This window comes from Ailuropoda melanoleuca, chromosome 3 (assembly GCF_002007445.2).
Source record: "Ailuropoda melanoleuca isolate Jingjing chromosome 3, ASM200744v2, whole genome shotgun sequence".
Lineage (NCBI taxonomy): Eukaryota > Metazoa > Chordata > Mammalia > Carnivora > Ursidae > Ailuropoda > Ailuropoda melanoleuca.
In genome coordinates, this window is record NC_048220.1 from 34,967,486 (window position 1) to 34,986,657 (window position 19,172).

Consider the following 19,172-nt stretch of genomic DNA (forward strand, 5'->3'; position numbering starts at 1 on the left):
ATCATCACGTTTATACCTTAAACCTTCACTATATTGTATGTCAGTTATATCTCAGTAAAAAAAGAAATTGGCACAGTCTCTGAAAAATGCAGAAGGTGGGTTGTCTGAATTTATCGTAGAGAGTAACATGTATTTTTGGTATTTTGTAGGTGTTCACTCTTTGTTTAGTTATCTGTATTATGAAAGGTTCTTTGTGTTGCATGCAGACATAGTCTGGCTATTAAAATAGGAAGCAGGACAAGCAGAAGATTTATGGAAACACTGGTGTTGCTTTCAGAGTCAGAGTGCTTAGGAAAGGCCAGACGCAGGACACCTGTTGAGAACCCAGTAGCAGAAGTACAGAGATCCTTTATTCCAGAGCGCTGCCATAATTGTCGTCATGCTCCATGATTTCAGTCTGGCCTTACTGACCACATAAATAATTCTAGGGATATCTTTCTGGCTCAGTTGGGTCAGGTTATACAGGGGTCCGATCCTCTGTGACCAAGCTGGCAAGTACCATAGCAGTAGCTACCGGGCCCCCACCTCTATGTAATGGGGTGGCAGAGCAAATGTAAGAGCTCGCAAGAGACTTTTCCAGGACTCTCCCATCCCCAACCTTCTGCTATTCTGTAAGAATAATGAAGACTGTCTGGAACAGTAATAAGCTTATTAATTTGAAAAATGGTTGGTTTTTAGTTTACCCAGCCCAGGAGAGGGAGCTCAGATGTATTTGAAAGACTTTCCAAAAAGAATGTATGAAGCTTTTAACTCTCAAACTTCATACATTTTTATGGGTTAAGAGTTTGTTCTTTGGAGTCAAGTCAGATTCCCTTCCTGTCATTTCCTAAATCTGTGACTTTCGACTTGTTACTTTATCTGGGCTTTAGCTTCCTTATTTTGAACCATTCTTTGGTTTTTCTGCCTAATAATAACTTTTGTATATTTTTTGGCATCATTAAAAACTTTAAATATGCCCAGGAAAATTACTACTACTGCCAATAAAAATCTTCTCAGTTATGTAGAATATGGGACCCCTAAGCAGACACATTCATTCTAACTTCTAGAGGCAAGAATGCAAAGTCAGGATGTTCAAAATAAGATGTGTTTGGTTGAACCAGGTCCTGAATCCTGAGAACTTGCTTGGAGCTGCTTTTGGGGCCTCTGTTCGGGAGGACTCAGGAAGCAGAACTGGAAAAGCAGGATTGGCTGCCCTTGGGTTATACTGGAGCCGTGTGGGTGTGTCCTTAGAAACACAAGCCAGATAGAGGGAAACAATTACCAACTAGAGAGGGTTTAAGATTTAAGAAAAATACAGAGCATTTTTAATCTTTTCTCTAACATTTTTATGCCTTTGCACTTTAAAATGCAAGATAATTTGTAATGAAGTCAACTATAATACATATTTGATGAAATAAGCAACCACAAACATGAAATCCAAGATATATGTGGCAAGAATCAGTGACAAAATGAGGGGAAGATGTGCATAGGTTAGACTCAGGGATAAAATGAGTCAGCAGTTTTACTTTGAGTTTCTGGATAGACAGGAAAAAAGAAAAAGAATAGATAGTGTTACATAAATCTTTTGTTTTGTTTTGTTTTAAGATTTTATTTATTTATTTGACACAGAGAGAGACAGCCAGCGAGAGAGGGAACACAAGCAGGGGGAGCGGGAGAGGAAGAAGCAGGCTCGCAGCGGAGGAGCCTGATATGGGGTTCAATCCCAGGACCCCGGGATCACGCCCTAAGCCGAAGGCAGATGCTTAACGACTGAGCCACCCAGGTGCCCCGCATGTTACATAAATCTTATGAGAAAAGAAGAAGCAGTTTTTAGGAAAGGCAAATTTTTTCTTCTCTAAATTCAACAAGAAACTTTTCCCATAAGACATCATGGAGTGGATATTAAGTAATGTCATACCCAATGCAGTTTTGCTCATCAGCAGCATGAGGATTTCCTGTTAAATGTATTTATTCCCCCCACCCCACCCCGAAATGTATTTATTCCCAAGTCTTGGAAGTTCTAACTCAGCAACTCTAAACATGTGCTCTAGTGGGTCCATAGTATATTTTTTCTTAATTCAAAAAACGTAATTAGAAAATAAAGAATTCGTGAAGTGCTTTCCCAACTTTTACTTCTTTGACAATAGCCTGGTGAGGTTCATCAGATTTTTTCATACAAGAAAAGAAATTTATACCTTAAGACATCTAGTGACTTAAGACACTAGGGGACTTGAATCCCTGTGATTTATTTCAAGCGATGCTGGACAATAGGAAATAAGATTTTAAGTCTATTAACATAAGGTAATTGTACCAATGTGATTGAGCAGAGGTTGGGAGAGTCTCAGACTGATTAAGTGTCCAACTATTGGATGAGTTGCTTTTGAGACCTTGCCCCTCTCTGTTAATCTTCTGAGAATGTGTGCGGAATTTCATCTTCTTTGTAAAGTCCTTTTAGTGCCCACCTCTTCCTCCAGGTATGTCCCTTACCTCCTTTCTCCAAGGCATGTCCAATGCACTTTTTTACATAACTCTATCATTTCCCTCCACAGTCCTGGGGTACGCTGTGCTAGCCCAGTCTATCAACTGCTCAATGTCTGGACATCATTATTTATCTTGAGAGTACTGGCAGAATCTGACACATAGTAGGTACAGATTAAGTAAGCACTAAAGGAATATGTAAGAAAGGGGCATATGTTATAGGAGAAAGATGGGATATCTAGATAGCTGTCTGTTTATCTGTCTATCTTAATTTAGGAAATACCTAGAATTTTGGCCATGTTATCTATACTGGAAAAATAGGCATTACTGTGAGTCATTTACTTCTAAAGTGGTGACTTGCTTTTGATTTGATGCAGCAATTATCATACATATGCAACTTTTAAAGCTACTTATTAAATGTATAGTCACTAGGGTTTAAAGAGATACTCCTGATCAAACCATTCAAAATTTAATCTTTGCCTTAGAGGCTTCCTTCTCTCTAGCCCAATTTTTATATATCCCCGAATTGAGCCATTTCTCCCTGCCCATTAGAGCATCTACAGTTGGTTCATAAATCTACTCAAAGTTTTTTTTTAGATGCAGTTAAAAAAATTCTGACATTAAGATCTAGAACAATTAAGTTCCCGAGATTTTTAACATTAATAAGGAGTAAAGTGAAACTCAAGGAGGCCAAGTGACCTCCGCAGGGTCACATCACCAATAGCAGACAAGTTAGAATTTGAACTTCTTTCTTCTCTATGTCTTCTGTTCTTTCTACCCCTTCGTGGCACCTTCTTTATTGGACCATCTTGTACATTGAATTGTTAGTGTAGCTCGCTAAAGATTCAGGGTGTGGGTACCAATGGGTAGAGGCGTGTACCAGCAGCCTGAATGAACCAGCTAAGGGTTGGAACAATTGCAACAAGACGTAAGTTGCTCTCTGAGAAGATGGAAATGGAAAATGCAAACGTAAGTGAATGTTCTTAGAAGCTTAGCTGGCTTTGGGGTGAGAGTCAGACGTGTCTCAGTTGGGCATTTCTTGATTTCAAAGCCCAGAACTGATTTCTGTCCTTAGAAGCTTATGGAAAAGAGTGGACTAAGTTCCTGATTAATATGATAGTAACTTGCTGAGCTTACATTAATAACACCCAGGTTATAAAATGAAGACAGTAGGGAAAAGGAACATTCCTAGATCAGATATGAAACAGAAGTTAGGAAAGGCCGTACTTTCTGGAGATGCATGTTAGGTAACTCAATTAACCAAAGGGGTAGTGTTTTGTTTCTATGGGCACCTGGAAGGCATGTGTAAGATCACATAGCTTACTCACTCTTTTCAACTGCCTCCTTCTACACTGTTCTCTGTTCTCCATTAGCACTACTGCTTAGTGATAGAATGCACACCCTGGAATCAGGCTGCCTAAATTCAAATCCTTCCCTCTTCTCTTACTAACTTTGCCACATTAGTGACTTGGTCACATTCTTTACTTATAAAATTAAAAAAGAAGAATACCCATTTTTCATAGTGATGTTAGAATGAAATTAGGTCCTACTATACAGCACTTAGCTTAATCCTTAAAACAGAGTATGTAGTCAGTTCATGCTAGTTACTGATACAATAATTATGCTCCCAGCTGTATCATTTCTGTTTTTATATTTCAATATCCCTTCGCAGGAGAGACTAGAATAAGGAAATAGTGGGTGTTTCTGAGCACTCAAACCATATTCTTTGTCATTGCCCCTTATTTGTGGTTTTGCTTTTCACAGTTGCAATTACCCACAGTCAACCGAGGTCTGAAAGCAGATGATTCTCTTTCTGACAATAATGTCAGAACATCAATAGTAGCCTAACACTATATCACAATGCCTGTGTCATTCACGTCACTTCATCTCATCATGGAGGCATTTTATTGTCTCACAGCATCATAAGAAGAGGAAAGGTGAGTACGGTACAATAAGACATTCTGTGAGAGAGACCACATTTATATAACTTTTATTATAGTATATTATTTAAGTTCTTCTATTATTTTATTAGTTATTGTTGTTAATCTCTGTGCCTAATTTGTAAATTAAACTTTATTATAGGTATGTATGTATAGGAAAAAGCCTTGTATAAATGGGATTTGTACTGTCCACAGTGTCAGGCATCCACTGGCGTCCTGGGATGTATCACTCACAGATAAGGGGTGACTACTATAAATCCAACTATGTGGGATTAGAGAGCTTGTTAGTCTTTTCTCCTGGAATTAGCTTCAGCAGATCTCACTCTTCTCATGAGTAACTAATTGCGCAATTAAATAGGCCCTTCTACTTTAGTGCACACGGTCCCCTCATGTCATAGGGGCCAAGCGCACAAAACAAGTGAGCAGAGTTATGATAGGACCAGGTCCCCTAACTCCCAGTGCTTACGTGTTTCACCCCACAGTTGTGCCTCCTCTCTTCAGATAATCTGATTAGGTCAGTCACTTCATGATGATAAAAAAGATATATGTATTTAAAATTAAGTCTAAGAAACTATAGTAAAAATGAAAAAATACACTTTTTCTGCTTATAGGTAGACACAGGAGTGCCCAAATTAATTAAATAAAATAAGACCCCCCCCTTTTTTGTTCAATATGCTATTATTTTAGTTGTAAATTATAAGTTAAAATCACCTGGGGAAGTCACTTTGCTGAATGCTCTCCTCGTTTATCATCAAATTCCATAAATCCTCTTGAAAAAAAATAAAGAGAAAAAATGAATTATGACTGAGATTAAACAAGAATATTAGAATGATCACAGGATATTTCATAATATTTGAGCCACAATTTTCTTCTGCAGATTTTCCTATGTCATACATAAATAAGATTTAAGACTTCCATAACAGTTTGTAGATGCAAACTATTTATGCACAATTATCTCGTTGAATCTGCCAACAAATCTATTCATTAGGTGTCTATTCATATATAAACTGTATAAGACAGATATTTTGATATATTTGTTTACTAATATATCCCCAGTATCTGGCATACAGTATACTTTAACAAATGTTTGAAATAAAGAAATAATAAATAAATGGATAAATGAATGAATTTTTATCTCTTTTTATGTATGAAGAAACTTCTAAAGCTCAAAGAGATTAAACAACCTGTCTAAATCACATAGCTGGTAAACTACAAAGCAGGGTCTAAAACTGAGATCTCTAGAATCAGGAGTTAATACTAGAAGCACTATACTGTTCAAGGATAGGGTACACGGTAGCTGCTGAAAAGAGAAAATGATTAAAACGTGGCCTGCAAGGAGTTTATAGGCTAGTGGAGAAAATAGACACAATCAAATACAAGTAATTTAAAACAATGAACAAGTAATTTAAAACAATGAGAGGGAAAGAAAATCCATGTGAAGGTTCCTACAAAGCATTAGAAAATCCAGAGTATGAATACCTGCATTTTGTAATTGTAGGGGTCTGTGATGTCTTCACAGAGCTTGTCTTTGTTTTTTGTTTTGTTTTTCCTAATAATATTTTTTATTATATTATGTTATTCACCATATGGTACGTCCCTGGTTTTTGATGTAAAGTTTGATGATTCATTAGTTGCATATAACACCCAGTGCTTGTCTTTGAACTGGACTTTAGAAAATGATTAAAATTGCTAAGTGAACAAGTCTACCTATCAAGGCCTTGCTGGCAGCGAGAAGAGCCATGTGCAAAGATGTTGGGGGTTATACAAACATGACCAGTTCTGAAACAAATCATTTGTCACTGGGGGCATTAGGTGTTTGACTTCAGGGGTGAGATATGCGATTGAAAGATACATAGGCTTCAGGAAAGAACATTTAACATTAGCCAAATGAATTTGTTCTGATTTTGCGGGCTATGGAAATTGACACAAGGGTTTCAAGCATGGCAGTAACAGAACCCAACTTGTGTTTTTGTTATATAACTCTGACAGTAAGTAGAGGATGGTTTGGAGGGAGGACAGACAGAAACAGTGGAACTAATCATAAATCTAATGAAAAGAGCTCAGGAAAGAGGTGACAAATGACTCTCCTAGGCCAACTAGTCATTGGAGTTGAAGAAAAGCAACGATAAAGGAAAAAAATTAGAATTAGAATATTCAGCAATTCAAGAAAGGTGGTGACAAGCAGGAAAGATCCAAGAAGACCCTGAGGTTTCTGGATTCTGGGTGGGTAGGGATGTGATTTACTGAAATAAGGAATGTGGGAGGAGGAGCAGGTTTGTGGGATGATGGGTTTGGGTTTAGACCAGTTAAATTTGAGGTATTGGTGGAAAACCTAAGTGGAATTTTCTAGAAAACAATCATTTCGGTCTGAAGCTCAATAAAAAGAATGCAATAGACATCTGATTTTGGAAGTCATTGGATTATAAATCAAATATTATTGCTTCAACTCCTTGCATTGCTACTGTTGTGCTTTGTAACAATGTGAATTCAATTGGAGTATAATGTGTACTTAGCACATAATGGGTGTTACTCTTGCTTCCTTGTCAGTTTCCTCCTTGTTTACATTAACAATCACTGAAACTCAACAGTTGCAAAAGCAACCACAATAGGAAAAATAACAATACAAAAATAAACACCTGTGAGTTTCAATAATTTGTGCATGAGGATGGTGTGCAAATCCTGCCCATCACTTGATAATATATTGATCTAAGCAAATCAGAGATTACAACGTGGCCCCTGATTACTTCTCTATAGAGGCGTTTCTTAATCTGTTATTGGTCATAGACCCCTTGAGAATCTAAAAAAAGTCAGATGCATTTCCCTTAAAAAAATGTGTATTTACACAAAATATGAATAAAAATTTAAAGGATACATGGACCTTTAAGGTGAAGCCATGTAGTGCAGAGCATCTAATCAAGAGCTTTCAAAATTGATGGGATATCAGAATCACCAGCAAGCTTGCTAAAAAGCATACCCTTACCTTTGTCCTAGGAAGACGCAAGATGGGATGAAGGAAACTTCATTTTGTATAAATTCTCCAGGGGATTCTAGACTACACTTTGTCAAACTGGGCTTAGGGGTCTATGGAGGAGAGAATTAGAGACAGAGGCTTAGTGAAGTGGAGATGGAAAGCACCTGGAAATTCAGAACAAATTGGATCCTGACGAGCTGAAGGTAGGGAGATTACTGTGGGTCGAATGAGAGCAGGGTGAAGTAGAAGTGAAAATCAGAGCTACGTAGATTGGGGTAAAATGGGTTAGGTGTTGGGCACGGGGGCTTGGGAGCAGGTAGAGAGCCCTAGGAAGATTCTGGGCTGTATGCCCTGCCACCATGGCAATCCCTCATGATCAACACTCATATGAGAGGTTTTCTAGATTGTCTCTGAAGAGATATCAGCTACTCTCTGCTAACCCTCTTGAGTTTCTTAAATTAGAAAATAAAGGCAGGACTCATCCTAGTGACAGACACCTCTCACTAGTGAACACATCATTACCCACCACCTTCACCAAAGAATTACAGTGCCTGCACTGGTATGTCCTTTATTCTTTTAACTTTACAAATGAGGAAACTGAGCCATTCAGAGAAGGAGGGCCTTGCTCAAGGTCACCCAGTCAAGTAGTACATGTGTGAAGACCAGAACCTAGCCTTCTGTTCCCTGGTCCGATGCTCTTCCTCCTTCCTACTTGGTCCTGAGATAGAAAGTACTTTATGGAATCACTTGTTGGGAATGTGCACACTCCATAAGAGTTTAGGAAAATTCACTCAGAGGCAAATATATCTGAAGGTAGGGCAATACTTTTCAACTCAAATAATATGTTGTCATGCATAGTTTTGTTTCTCATTCATTTTAATACAATGTGGTCATTACCAACAGTGAACTGGACAAAAGCAAGGTTTGTCTCAGGGCTTACGTGCTTCTAGTCATGGAGCGGAGGATGAACTCCACTGCATTCTCAATGATCTCTGTGCCCAAGAGGTTGAGGAATTTTGGGAATTCTGGCTGTGGGTTTTTGTCTGAGTCATCTGGCTTGTCATCTGGTTTGTCATCTGAAAAACAGAACAGAATCTCAGGTCATTCTCGGCAATAGGAAAGGGAAAACTCTTTTCTTTGAAGAGAGCCCCTAAACCGATTTGTATCCCCTCTCACTAATTATACAGCCTGGTACAGTTGTACATATTGAACATTTAATGCCTGCCTGGACAAAGTTTTCACATGCATCATCTCACTTTTTCCTAAAAACGACACATATCAATACTTAGGTAGACATGGTTATTGAGAAAATTGAATCTCATGGAAGTTAAGTAACTTATCCAAAGTTGAGCAGCTAGTAAATGCCAGTGCCAGGATTGAAATATAGAATGCCCCCTGTCTTTTTAAAAAGATTTATTTATTTATTTTAGAGAGAGAGAGTAAGTGCAAGAGTGAGAGGCAGAAGGAGAGACAGTCTTAGCAGACTCCCCACTGAGTGAGGAGCCAGTCAAGGGGCTTGATTCCATGAGCCTGAGATCATGACTTGAGCCAAAATCAAGAGTCAGCCACTTAATGGACTGAGCCACCCAGGCACCCCCAGAATGCCCATTTTAATGTATTTTTCTCCACGCAATCCCTGGCTTGTGGTAATGATAATAATGATGACATAATAATGGGTAGTATTTGTTAAGGATAGACTATGACGGCATGACTCTGCATGCATTGTCACATCATTTTATTCTCACAGCAGCACTGTGAAGTAGGCAAAACTATTATCTCAAGCTAAAGGTCAAGAAGTTGACATTGAGAGAAGTTTAGGACCTAGTTCAAAGCACAGAGTTAGTAAGTGGCCAAAATAGAGTTCAGTCCCATGTCAGAGCAGTATTAAAATCTGGATCCAAAAGCACTCTGTGCTGAACTGCATAGCCTTGTGGGTGTTTTGTTTTGTTTTGTTTTCCAGTGGAAATACCTTTGTTTCTTTATAGTCTCTAATTTTTCTACAACAAACATAGCTTACTTATAAAATACAAAATATCAACAACAACAAAAATGAGCTGTATGGGTTTTGACAGAAAAGTTATGATCTAACCACAAGTATGTTAAAGATTGAAAGTAATATAAGGATGATGACAAGGAGAAATTCTACACCTTGTACATCGCTTGGTAGTTCTATAAATAATGACTTTACAAATGCCTTGTGATTTTACCCTTGACTATTCTTATGGGGTATGCAGTTCTTCGCTCACTGGACTAAGAAACTAAAAAGATTAAGTGACTTGCAGGAGATCTCACAAATAGCAAGAGAGGATAGAACTCTAAATTCAGACTTTTTACTCTTAACTGTTAGTCTAGTGCCCTTTGGAATGAGGACTAAGGATCCAGAGAGTAAGCCTGGGGACATGCAAGGTCCCTTGTAGGGTTTTGGCTTTGCTTTGTAGTCTAAATGGTTCAAGAGATTAAAAGTAAGGGAAGAGTGTCAGCATCTTCGAGCGGCCTCCCCCCTGGACTCTAGTGCCTGGATAAGGTGGGACTTTTATCTTTCAGTTTTATTGTAGCCTCACAAGTAGCGTTGACAGATTTGGTAAATAAAAATATAGGATATCCAAATAAAGTTAAATGTCAGATAAACAACAAATACTTTTTGTGGTGTAAGAATGACCATGCAATATTTAGGTCATACTTAAACTAAAAAATTACTCGTTGTTTATCTGAAATTCAAATTTAACTGGGTATCCTGTATTTCATTTGGTAACTGCACGACAAGTTTTGACTCAAAAAGTCCCAACATCTAGACCCTGTTCCCCTTGATTGTGAATGAAGATGTAACTATCTTTTTGTGTGGAAGCTGTCAAAAATTACGTTAGAAGCCTCCCATCTATATTATGTCCTAAAATGGAAACTCTTAGTCAAAAAACGTGGCTTTCAATTCTGCAGGCATTTGTTGTTTACTATGCCACAACAAAAGATTTGGTAGGAGTGCCAGTCTGGAACCTATAACCAGATCAGTATACTAATCACCAAGTATTTGTTCCTTTAGCTCTTGGTGTTTTCATTCAGCAAGTATTTTTTGAGCCTACCGTTATGTACATAACATATGCTAAGAGTTAAGGTATGAACAAACATATATAGACATGATCCTTACAAGGAGTGCGGGGCCACCACAGTGAACAGAATTGCTGTGTTTTCATCACGGAAGAGGGAAAAAGAATGGAAATTTGTGATGTGCCTGTTGATCAAGTACTGGGATACTGTTTTCATGACATGTTTTAATCTTTATTTAGTTCAGTGAAGACATTATGGTTTTATGGGAGAGAGAACAAGCGCTTAGAGAAATTAAATGCCTCAACTAGAATGAAACCTCTAGAATCTGGCTGAGCCAGTTTGAGCCTAAATTGTTTTAACTCCACAGAGCACATTATCTACATGATATAATACTGTCTTCAGGTTTTCCCCTGAAGACATTTACCAGATACAAAACAGCAATCCCTTGCATGAAAATTGAGTTCCTTTTTCCTATGTTGCTATATGCATACTTGCATAACAAGTTAATTTTACTGACCTTTTATTTTAATATGACACTAAATGCTAGCTTTTCATTATATCAAGAGCCCTGGTTTAGAGTATGTATGAAGATCGGATCTTTGTCTCCAGGCCTTGGACCACAGCTATATTAAGAGGTTTTAGAGTATGGTGGACCGTATGTTTTGGAGTTCTGTATACCTGACTTTGATTCCTGTCTTCAGCAAAAAATCCACCATGTAACCTTGCACACAATATTTAACCACTCTCTTTCTCAGTTTCTCCATTGTGTTATTGTCAGAATTGAAAGATATTTTCTATATCTTTCATATATATCATATATGTGTATGTATATGTATGCATATTTATGTATATACCCATATCTATATATCCATATTATATATATATGTGTATATATGTGTACCACTTATCATAGTACCAGATCCAAGGTAAACCCACAATAAATGCTTGCTGCATTACTATGGATATATATCCATAATAATGGGTGCATATATATATAATAAAATATATTAATAATAATAGTAACAAAATGATTCATAGTAGCTTTTTTCTCTAGTGGTTTAGGAGATTATAAAAATTAAAAAATGTGATTAAAATATTAAGGCATTTGAAAATGTAAAACACAATAAAAATAATAAAGATAATATAATTATATATAATAATATATATAATGTATAATACAATAATATAAAAATAATAAAAATTAAGAAGTCTGACATACCGGAAACAAATTATCAAAGCCAATAGTTGAATATTTTTTCTTTTCAAATATAATATGGACTAGCTTTTATTTACATTAAGTACTTGTTTGAGTTTTTCAGTCAATGTTATCATAAAGTTTGGAAAAAAATACAGTACTGCTGATATTTGTATAGTGTTTATAGTTAACAAAGTGATTGCAAAGGCATATTCATTTGACTTGGTGAAGCTGAATGTTATCACATTTTATAGATGAAGAAGCTGATGTTCAAAGCAGTGGACTGATTTAACCAGTTTCAGAGTTCGTGAGAGACAGAGCTGGGGACTGGTCCCTAGGATATAAATCTCATCTTTCACTTTACTGTGGTGGTGACTTTAGGAGTTGATGGACACGGTAATACCTGAGACCCTCTCTACGCAGTTCCATTAGGGTATCTGCCTATGTGTTCTGCTGGTGGACAGTGGGTGGCTGACGGTGTTGAGTTCTGCCAAGTTACATTTAGAGCATGTCAAAAGGTTCTGTTACTAAATTATTTGCATTGGCTGTGTTTTCTGACCTATCCTGAATAAAGACAAGTCAAGAGCTCACCATCTTCTGCAGGCCAAAATAAATAAATGAAGGAGAATCTTACAAGCTGCCTCATGTCCCTTATGTGCTTGGGACAGACATGGAAGATGTAGGGGCTTAGTCATAATGGACAGAATCGAAGGACCTGGGGTTGCAGTCCTAGGTATGCCTCTTCTACCTGTGTCTTTGCCCAAGTGACTTTCCTTCTGCAAGCTTTGTTTGTTAACCTGTTTTTTTTTTAAGATTTTATTTATTTATTTAACAGAGATAGAGATAGCCAGCGAGAGAGGGAACACAAGCAGGGGGAGTGGGAGAGGAAAGCAGGCCTCATAGTGGAGGAGCCTGATGTGGGGCTCGATCCCATAACACCGGGATCACGCCCTGAGCCGAAGGCAGACGCTTAACGACTACACCACCCAGGTGCCCCTGTTTGTTAACCTATTGAGGGGAAATGATAAAACTTTGAATGTTTACTTCAAAGGATTATTATGAGAATCAAATGAGATAATATATGATAACAATAACAGTTAATATTTATTGAGTGCTTATTAAGGACCAGACTTTAGTCTCTTATTCAGTTTTATTCAGCTTTCATGATAACTTTATGAGAAAGTTAACTATCGATATTCCCTTTAACATGTGAGGCCCAGAGAGGTGAAATAACATGCCTGAAGCCACATTTCTGAGCAGTGGTAGAATCAGCCTTAGGAGTCTCATTCCACGGTATATATTCTTTACCTTTGAACATTATTAGTTAGAATCATCAAAAAGCAAATCCCCCCCCCCGCTGTCAAGAAATTTATAATATGATAGTGTCACTGTATTACATGAATATATAAGAAAAAAGATCATCCTAAACTTCATACATTCACTGAGGATAGAGGCTGTAACTGAGGCATGCTAAAATAAAAATCCTACTTTCTTTTTGTTAGATCTGCCTCTTGTCCCCCAGTCCAGTGCTGTCTCTGCACTGCCCAAAGCCTCCTTCTCCTCTTTCCCCTTTATGTTCTGGATCAGTGCCACCACCTCCCTCCACTCCTGGCTGACTGCTGCACATTGCATGAGCTGCATTTAGAAGCACTCACCAGCCTGGCAAGTCAGGATGAAGACAAGTAGTCCTAGGACAATTGTCAGCCGCAGCACTGAGACAGCCATGCCTGTAGCACTGGGTATCGGTGCAGATCACCTGTTCAGATGCACCCGAAGACTTGCTCCATTTATAAGGCATTTATAGGTGACATCATCTGCTATGGAATTAGGTTGTTGCACAAGATATCTGCACAGCTTGTGCTTGGATTTCTACTAACGAACCCTGCCCTATCTTTTAAACCAAAAGTTTTTCATATAGGGAAAGAAAAATGCTCAGTGTTTCTGATGTGTATTTTATAAACAGCACTGGAATAACTCTTTTACAGGTAGTTCCAATGCCAGCATTGATGATTTGTTGGATATCAGGCAGAATTACTATGCAGGGCCAAGGAGCAGGCAACAAATCAGATTGGTGAGGTGTGCCTACTCCCCTCCCTGTACTCTGCTTGTTTTCCATGCTCTGAACTAATTACTTGTCCCCACGTGTACATGCCCATTCACACCCTCATGCCCTTAGCTCATGTTCTTTATTTTTCCTGGGCTATCCTCCCCATAATCTCCCCTTAGAACATTCCTACTACTCTTCAGGCTCAAGTTCAAATGCCCCTTCCCTGTGAAACCGTGATGATGATTCCACCCCACTCCAGACAATTGCTGTATTGTCTGCCTTCTGGAACCCTGACATATTGTTTGAGAAGGAAGTACTTGAAGAGCTCTCTTCTCCTTTAGCCCACAAATCTCTTAAGGGTAGAGTGTTTTATTCACTACTGAATGTTCAAGGAGCTTCGTATGGATCTTCTAATTGTTCTCAGCTTTGACTTCATGTCCTTGGGAGGCTTGTTCTGGTTCTTCCTGCTAGAGGTAGATGCTCCGCTATGTGCCTGCTAGGTGTGTGTTTAAATGTCTGTAGGTTCCTTAAGGGCAAGACTGTCTTTTTCAGAGTTGAATACATGTTACTCAAGGCATATAGCAAACATTAAAAAAAAGGAAAGCAAAATAAATGTTTGCACAGTAAAAAGGAATATTGGGGTTGAGATGCTGTTGTCTATCTCAGCTGTAAAATATATTTCCTCTTGAATACAAACACTCAAGGGGATAAAATTTAGTTCAAGTCTATATGATACTGGTTGTCCTGATAGCTGCTATAAATTTAGTTAACTGGAATAAAGCTTTAGTTCCTAAATTTACAAATTGACCAAAACATATACACTGTGAGTATCACAGGGCCCTATTTTATTAATTGAGGTTTTGAAACAGGAGGCTTGTCTGGTGTCACAGAGCCAGGACATGGCTCTCTAACTCAGGTTAGTACTTCTAGACACCAAGCTGCACTTGAAAGCCATCAAGCAGCTCTGCTTGGTCCCTTCCAGGTCTTCTCTCCAACTCCAGCTTTATTCTTTCTTCTTCTTCTTCTTCTTCTCCTTTAAGAGAGTGTTGAGGGAAAGATGGGGTGGAGGGCAGAGGGAAAAAGAGAATCTTAAGCAGTCTCCACGCCCAGCACAGAGCCCGATGTGGGGCTCCATCTCAGAACCCTGAGATCATGACATGAGCCGAAATCAAGAGCCAGACGCTTAACCAACTGAGCTACTCAGGTGCCGCAGCCAGGTGCCCCACTCTAACCTATCTTCTTAAGAAGACCCTGATCCTGTTACTCCTATACAAAGGGTTGTGATCTAGAGATAGTGGTCCACAGTAGGAAGCTTTCAGTGAGTTAGATTTATGCCATCAGGGTCACTGCTTAGGAGAGCACTGTGCCTGTCCAGTGTGTTAGTGGGGAAAAAAAACACCTAAACTCCCTGTTTTAGCCATGCATGGTCCCTGATATGTGGCTGTATTTGCATGGGAAAGGGTAACAATACCTTCTGCTTCACATGAGCTTTGAGCCCTCAGGGAGCTCTAATTCACCATGAGAACACTGTATAGGCAAGCAGAGACTCTAATATTGCAACCTGGGAGAGAGGCCTGCTGGCTTCTCAAGGATACCAGCTAAATGGGGCATGCAGACAAGTTCCTGAATCAGCTTTCATTGGTCTGGTATCAAAGAAATAACACCACGTTGAGGGGCAGGATAGCTGCATTCTATACCTGTCAGTACCACTGAATCATGGTATGGCCCTGATTAAATACGCTCAGGACCTGACGCTCAGTTTTCTGTGTTTGCTGTATTTTTATCTCTTCTTTTCTGTTGGTTTATTCCTTTTAGCTTCAGATTTCAGTTAAAATGCCTCTTCTCTGAAGAAAAGAGTGACTCTCTAATGTAACTCAGATCCCCCTGTTGTAATCTTTTGTACACTCTGTATTCTTCCTTCTTAGCATTTAAATATTATTCTTTGTTTCATTATTTAATGTCTCTCTTCCCCAGAGATGTTAAAATCCAGGATGGAAGGATTCTGGTCTATGTTGTTCACTGAGACAGCCCTGGTTTCCAGAAGAGTGCATGTAGAAGATACCCAAAACATGCATACCAAATAAATGAATTAATGAATAATTTTGAGAAAAGAAGTCTGGACTTGTGTGATTCTATCAGTTAAAACCTGTGACTCTGGCAAATGATTGATGCCATGCTCTTGGTTTCCTCATCTGTAAACCTGGGACATATTATAATTTCCTGCCTATTTGTCTGCAGTATTTAAGGATATAAGAGATAACAGATAAAATACCTGATAAGCTGTAAAGAATCTTTCTTTATTTGTTTTCCCAGTTTTATTGAAATGTACTTGACATACATCACTATATCAGTTCAGGACATACAGCATAATGGTTTGATTTACATATACTGTGAAATGATTAGCTGACGTACCTCTTCTCATATAGGTACAAAATAAAGAAACAAAAAGGAAAAAAAATTTCTCTTTTGATAACTCATAGGATTTATTCTCTTAACAACTTTCCTATGTATCGTATAATAGTGTTGGTTAGAGTCCTATACTCTAGTACTTCGTATCTCATAAAAGGGAGTTTGTACCTTTTGACCACCTTCCTCCAATTTCCCCTCTCTGCACCCTCTACCTCTGGCAACTACAAGTCTGATCTTGTTTTCTGTGAGTTCGTTTTTTTATTGTTGCTTTTTAAATTCCACATGTAAGTGAGATCATACGATATTTATCTCCATCTGTCTGACTTATTCGACTTAGCCTAATACCTTCAAGGTCCATCCATGTTGTTACAAATGGTAGGATTTCCTTGGTTTTTTTTAATGGCTTAATAATATTCCACTGTGTGTGTGTGTGTGTGTGTGTGTGTGTGTGTATAAAATGATCTCTTTATTCATTCATCCACTGACAGCCAGTTAGGTTGTTTCTATGTCTTGGCTATTGTAAATAAGGAGCCTTTAACGTGTGCCATAATAATAGCAGTTTAGAAGCTGTGACTTATCCTCCATTGGCATAAGCAAGTGAATTTGCCTTTAGGTAGAGGAGAAACTGAGATTATGAAAGATGCTTTTATCCAAGCTGGGAAGAGGAAGATAAGGACCTTCTCTTGGAATGCCATTCTAGTGTGGTAAGAAGATACGAGAATGAAAGGATATGGAACTCTTTAATTCCTATGGACATTTCCATGCACGAGTGACAGACATCAGAGTTCTTAATACAGGAAAGAATTGCAATCTGGGTTGGAAATCTCACAGAAGGATTTTGATGTATGTGTTACTGGTTAAGCATGGGCTTTGGGATGACAGAAGTGGGTTTGAATTTCAGATTTGCCACTTATAAGTTGTTTGACCGTGTCACCTTAGAAATATTTCTTAATCTCTTTATGCTTTGAATCCAATATCAACAAAATAGAAATAATGATGTCTCTCAGGGTTATTACAAGTATCTGATAAGAAAATAAAGTCATACAGTTAGCACATTGCGTTGAGCATGCTGAGTAAAAACTAAGTGGTAGACTAATCATTCTATTCTATTTTATTCCATTCCATTCCCTTCTACCTTACCCTATTCTATTATTCTACCCTGTCCTATCCTATCCTGTTCTGTCCTATGCTCTTCTCTCCTGTCTTGTCCTATCCTCTACCTTGGGTTGTACCAGAGGATGGAGTGACAGTTGGCCATGTAAGCAGTATTAGGGCTAATAATAGTAATAGGTTAATGTGTATCTCTGTCCAGGTATCACACTAGATGCAACATATCAGTGAAGCTGGTGGAGGCTGCTGTTATTATCCTAATTTATATAAGGAATTCAAGCTTGGAGAAATTAAGTATTTTGTCCAGGCTTACAAATCGTGTATGAGCCACAATAAGGATTTGAACTCAAGGATGTGTGATTTCAAAATTTGCACTATTACACTATGTTGCACTGGCATGCTTAGGACTACTACTGGCAAAAAGTCTGGGTCAAACAAGGAGGCTTGCACTTACTAGCCTGCTTGCTCACAGATCCATCTGTGTCTGCTTGGTTTTTCCCATTAATCTGTAGGTTTCCCACTGATTACTGGATGAAAATCTGACCCACCTATTCACCTCTATTGTAGCTCAGTTTGATGTATCAGAGGTGCAGGGTATGGACTGTCTTAATCCTTGGCAGAAAGTAAACTGGAGATAGGGCTATAGAATAAAACACAAGTTATCCAATTAAATTTGAATTTCAGATAAACACTGAATAATTTTTTCATATAAGTATGTCCCAAATATTTCATGGGACAAATTTATACTAAAAAATATTTGTTGTTCAGCTGAAATTTAAATTTAACTGGGTGTCCTATACTTGTATCTGCTCAATCTTGGCAACCCTACAGGAGTAGGCACTCGTGAGTATTTTCTTGCATTTAACCCTAGATCAGAGAGTGAACAACCAGGATGAGGAGGTCAAATAAATGATTAAAAGTTAGTATATGAAAAGTTAAAATCACATTTGGAAAGTGGAAGTTGGAAGTTATTGAGGGGCCCAGTTCCTCTTTAATACACTATCTGGGACATATTTTTCCCCTGTGTTCCTCATAAGGAAGTCATTAGCCTCTCTCTTTCTCTTGATTCAGTCTAGCTGGAGTTTTAGACCAGCCCTGCAAAGAATGCATGTGGCTTCAGGAAGGGCTCCCCTGCCCTTGGTGACCATATGCTGAGGAGTGACCATTAGTCTTTGTCACCTTTCTACATGTAGCTTATGTCTTAGTCAATCCTTTTGCCACTGATCAGTTTATTAATTTCTTGTTCAATGGGCATTTATTGAGCTTGCGCTATTTGCCAGGTGCTTTGCTAGGTATGAAGGACAAGAAAATGTAAAACACTAGTCCCTGACCTCACCCTTGTTGAGGAGGCAAATATGTAACCAAATGATTATAATTTAAATATGAGACATGCTAAGGGAGTTATGACAGATTCCTATGGGAGTATCTCATGTAGTGGTTAACCTTGTCTCAAAAGGCAATCATAGAGCTATCATTTGTTTGGGGCCTTGAAAAATGGGTCTGTGAGTGTTCACTATGCAAGCAAGTTGTGGAGAAGACACTTCATGTAAGAGACATGACATCTACAAAAGCACAGAAGCATGGAAGAGCATGACATATTTCTAGGACTGATCCTTCAGACTCTTGAGTATTATCAGATGTGAACATTAAAGTGAGATAACTGAATCTTGAAGTTTGCTTTAATTAATTGAACATGCCGAGAAGAAATAATAGAGAGAGGGAAGGAGGAAGAAGAGGAAACAGAGAACAGAAATAAATTTTCATCTATACCTTATGTAATATAGAAAAATTAATTCAAAATATGTCACAGAATTACATGTAAAAATGTAAACTCTAAAATTTCTAGAAAAAATATAGAGAAAAAGCTTTATGACCTTGGGTTAGACAAAGATGTCTTAGATACAACACCAACTACATACACAAAAAGACACTATTGATAAAAAGCAAAGACAAGCCAGACAGTAGGAGAAAACTCACATATATATTAAGGGATTTATAGCC

The 19,172-nt window shown here is 38.2% G+C and overlaps 1 protein-coding gene across 1 annotated transcript; it reads right to left on the minus strand.

Annotated features, from left to right (window-relative positions):
* Positions 1-328: 328 nt before the first annotated feature.
* On the minus strand, positions 329-13,364 carry C3H5orf46 (chromosome 3 C5orf46 homolog). Its single transcript, XM_019793017.1, has 4 exons — positions 13,261-13,364; positions 8,309-8,444; positions 5,109-5,166; positions 329-1,225 (listed from the first exon to the last, which is right to left on the minus strand). The coding sequence occupies exons 1-3, from the start codon at positions 13,328-13,330 to the stop codon at positions 5,118-5,120; spliced, it is 255 nt and encodes an 84-aa protein (XP_019648576.1). The 5' UTR covers positions 13,331-13,364; the 3' UTR covers positions 329-1,225; positions 5,109-5,117.
* Between the last annotated feature and the right edge of the window lie 5,808 nt (positions 13,365-19,172).

Coding starts and splice junctions, on each gene's coding strand:
- C3H5orf46 (XM_019793017.1), bottom strand. CDS start 13,330: ATGGCTGTCTCAGTGCTGCGGCTGACAATTGTCCTAGGACTACTTGTC. Junction 8,445..13,260: donor CATCCTGACTTGCCAGGCTG/GTGAGTGCTTCT, acceptor TCTGTTTTTCAG/ATGACAAACCAGATGACAAG. Junction 5,167..8,308: donor CGCTCCATGACTAGAAGCAC/GTAAGCCCTGAG, acceptor TTTTTTTTCAAG/AGGATTTATGGAATTTGATG.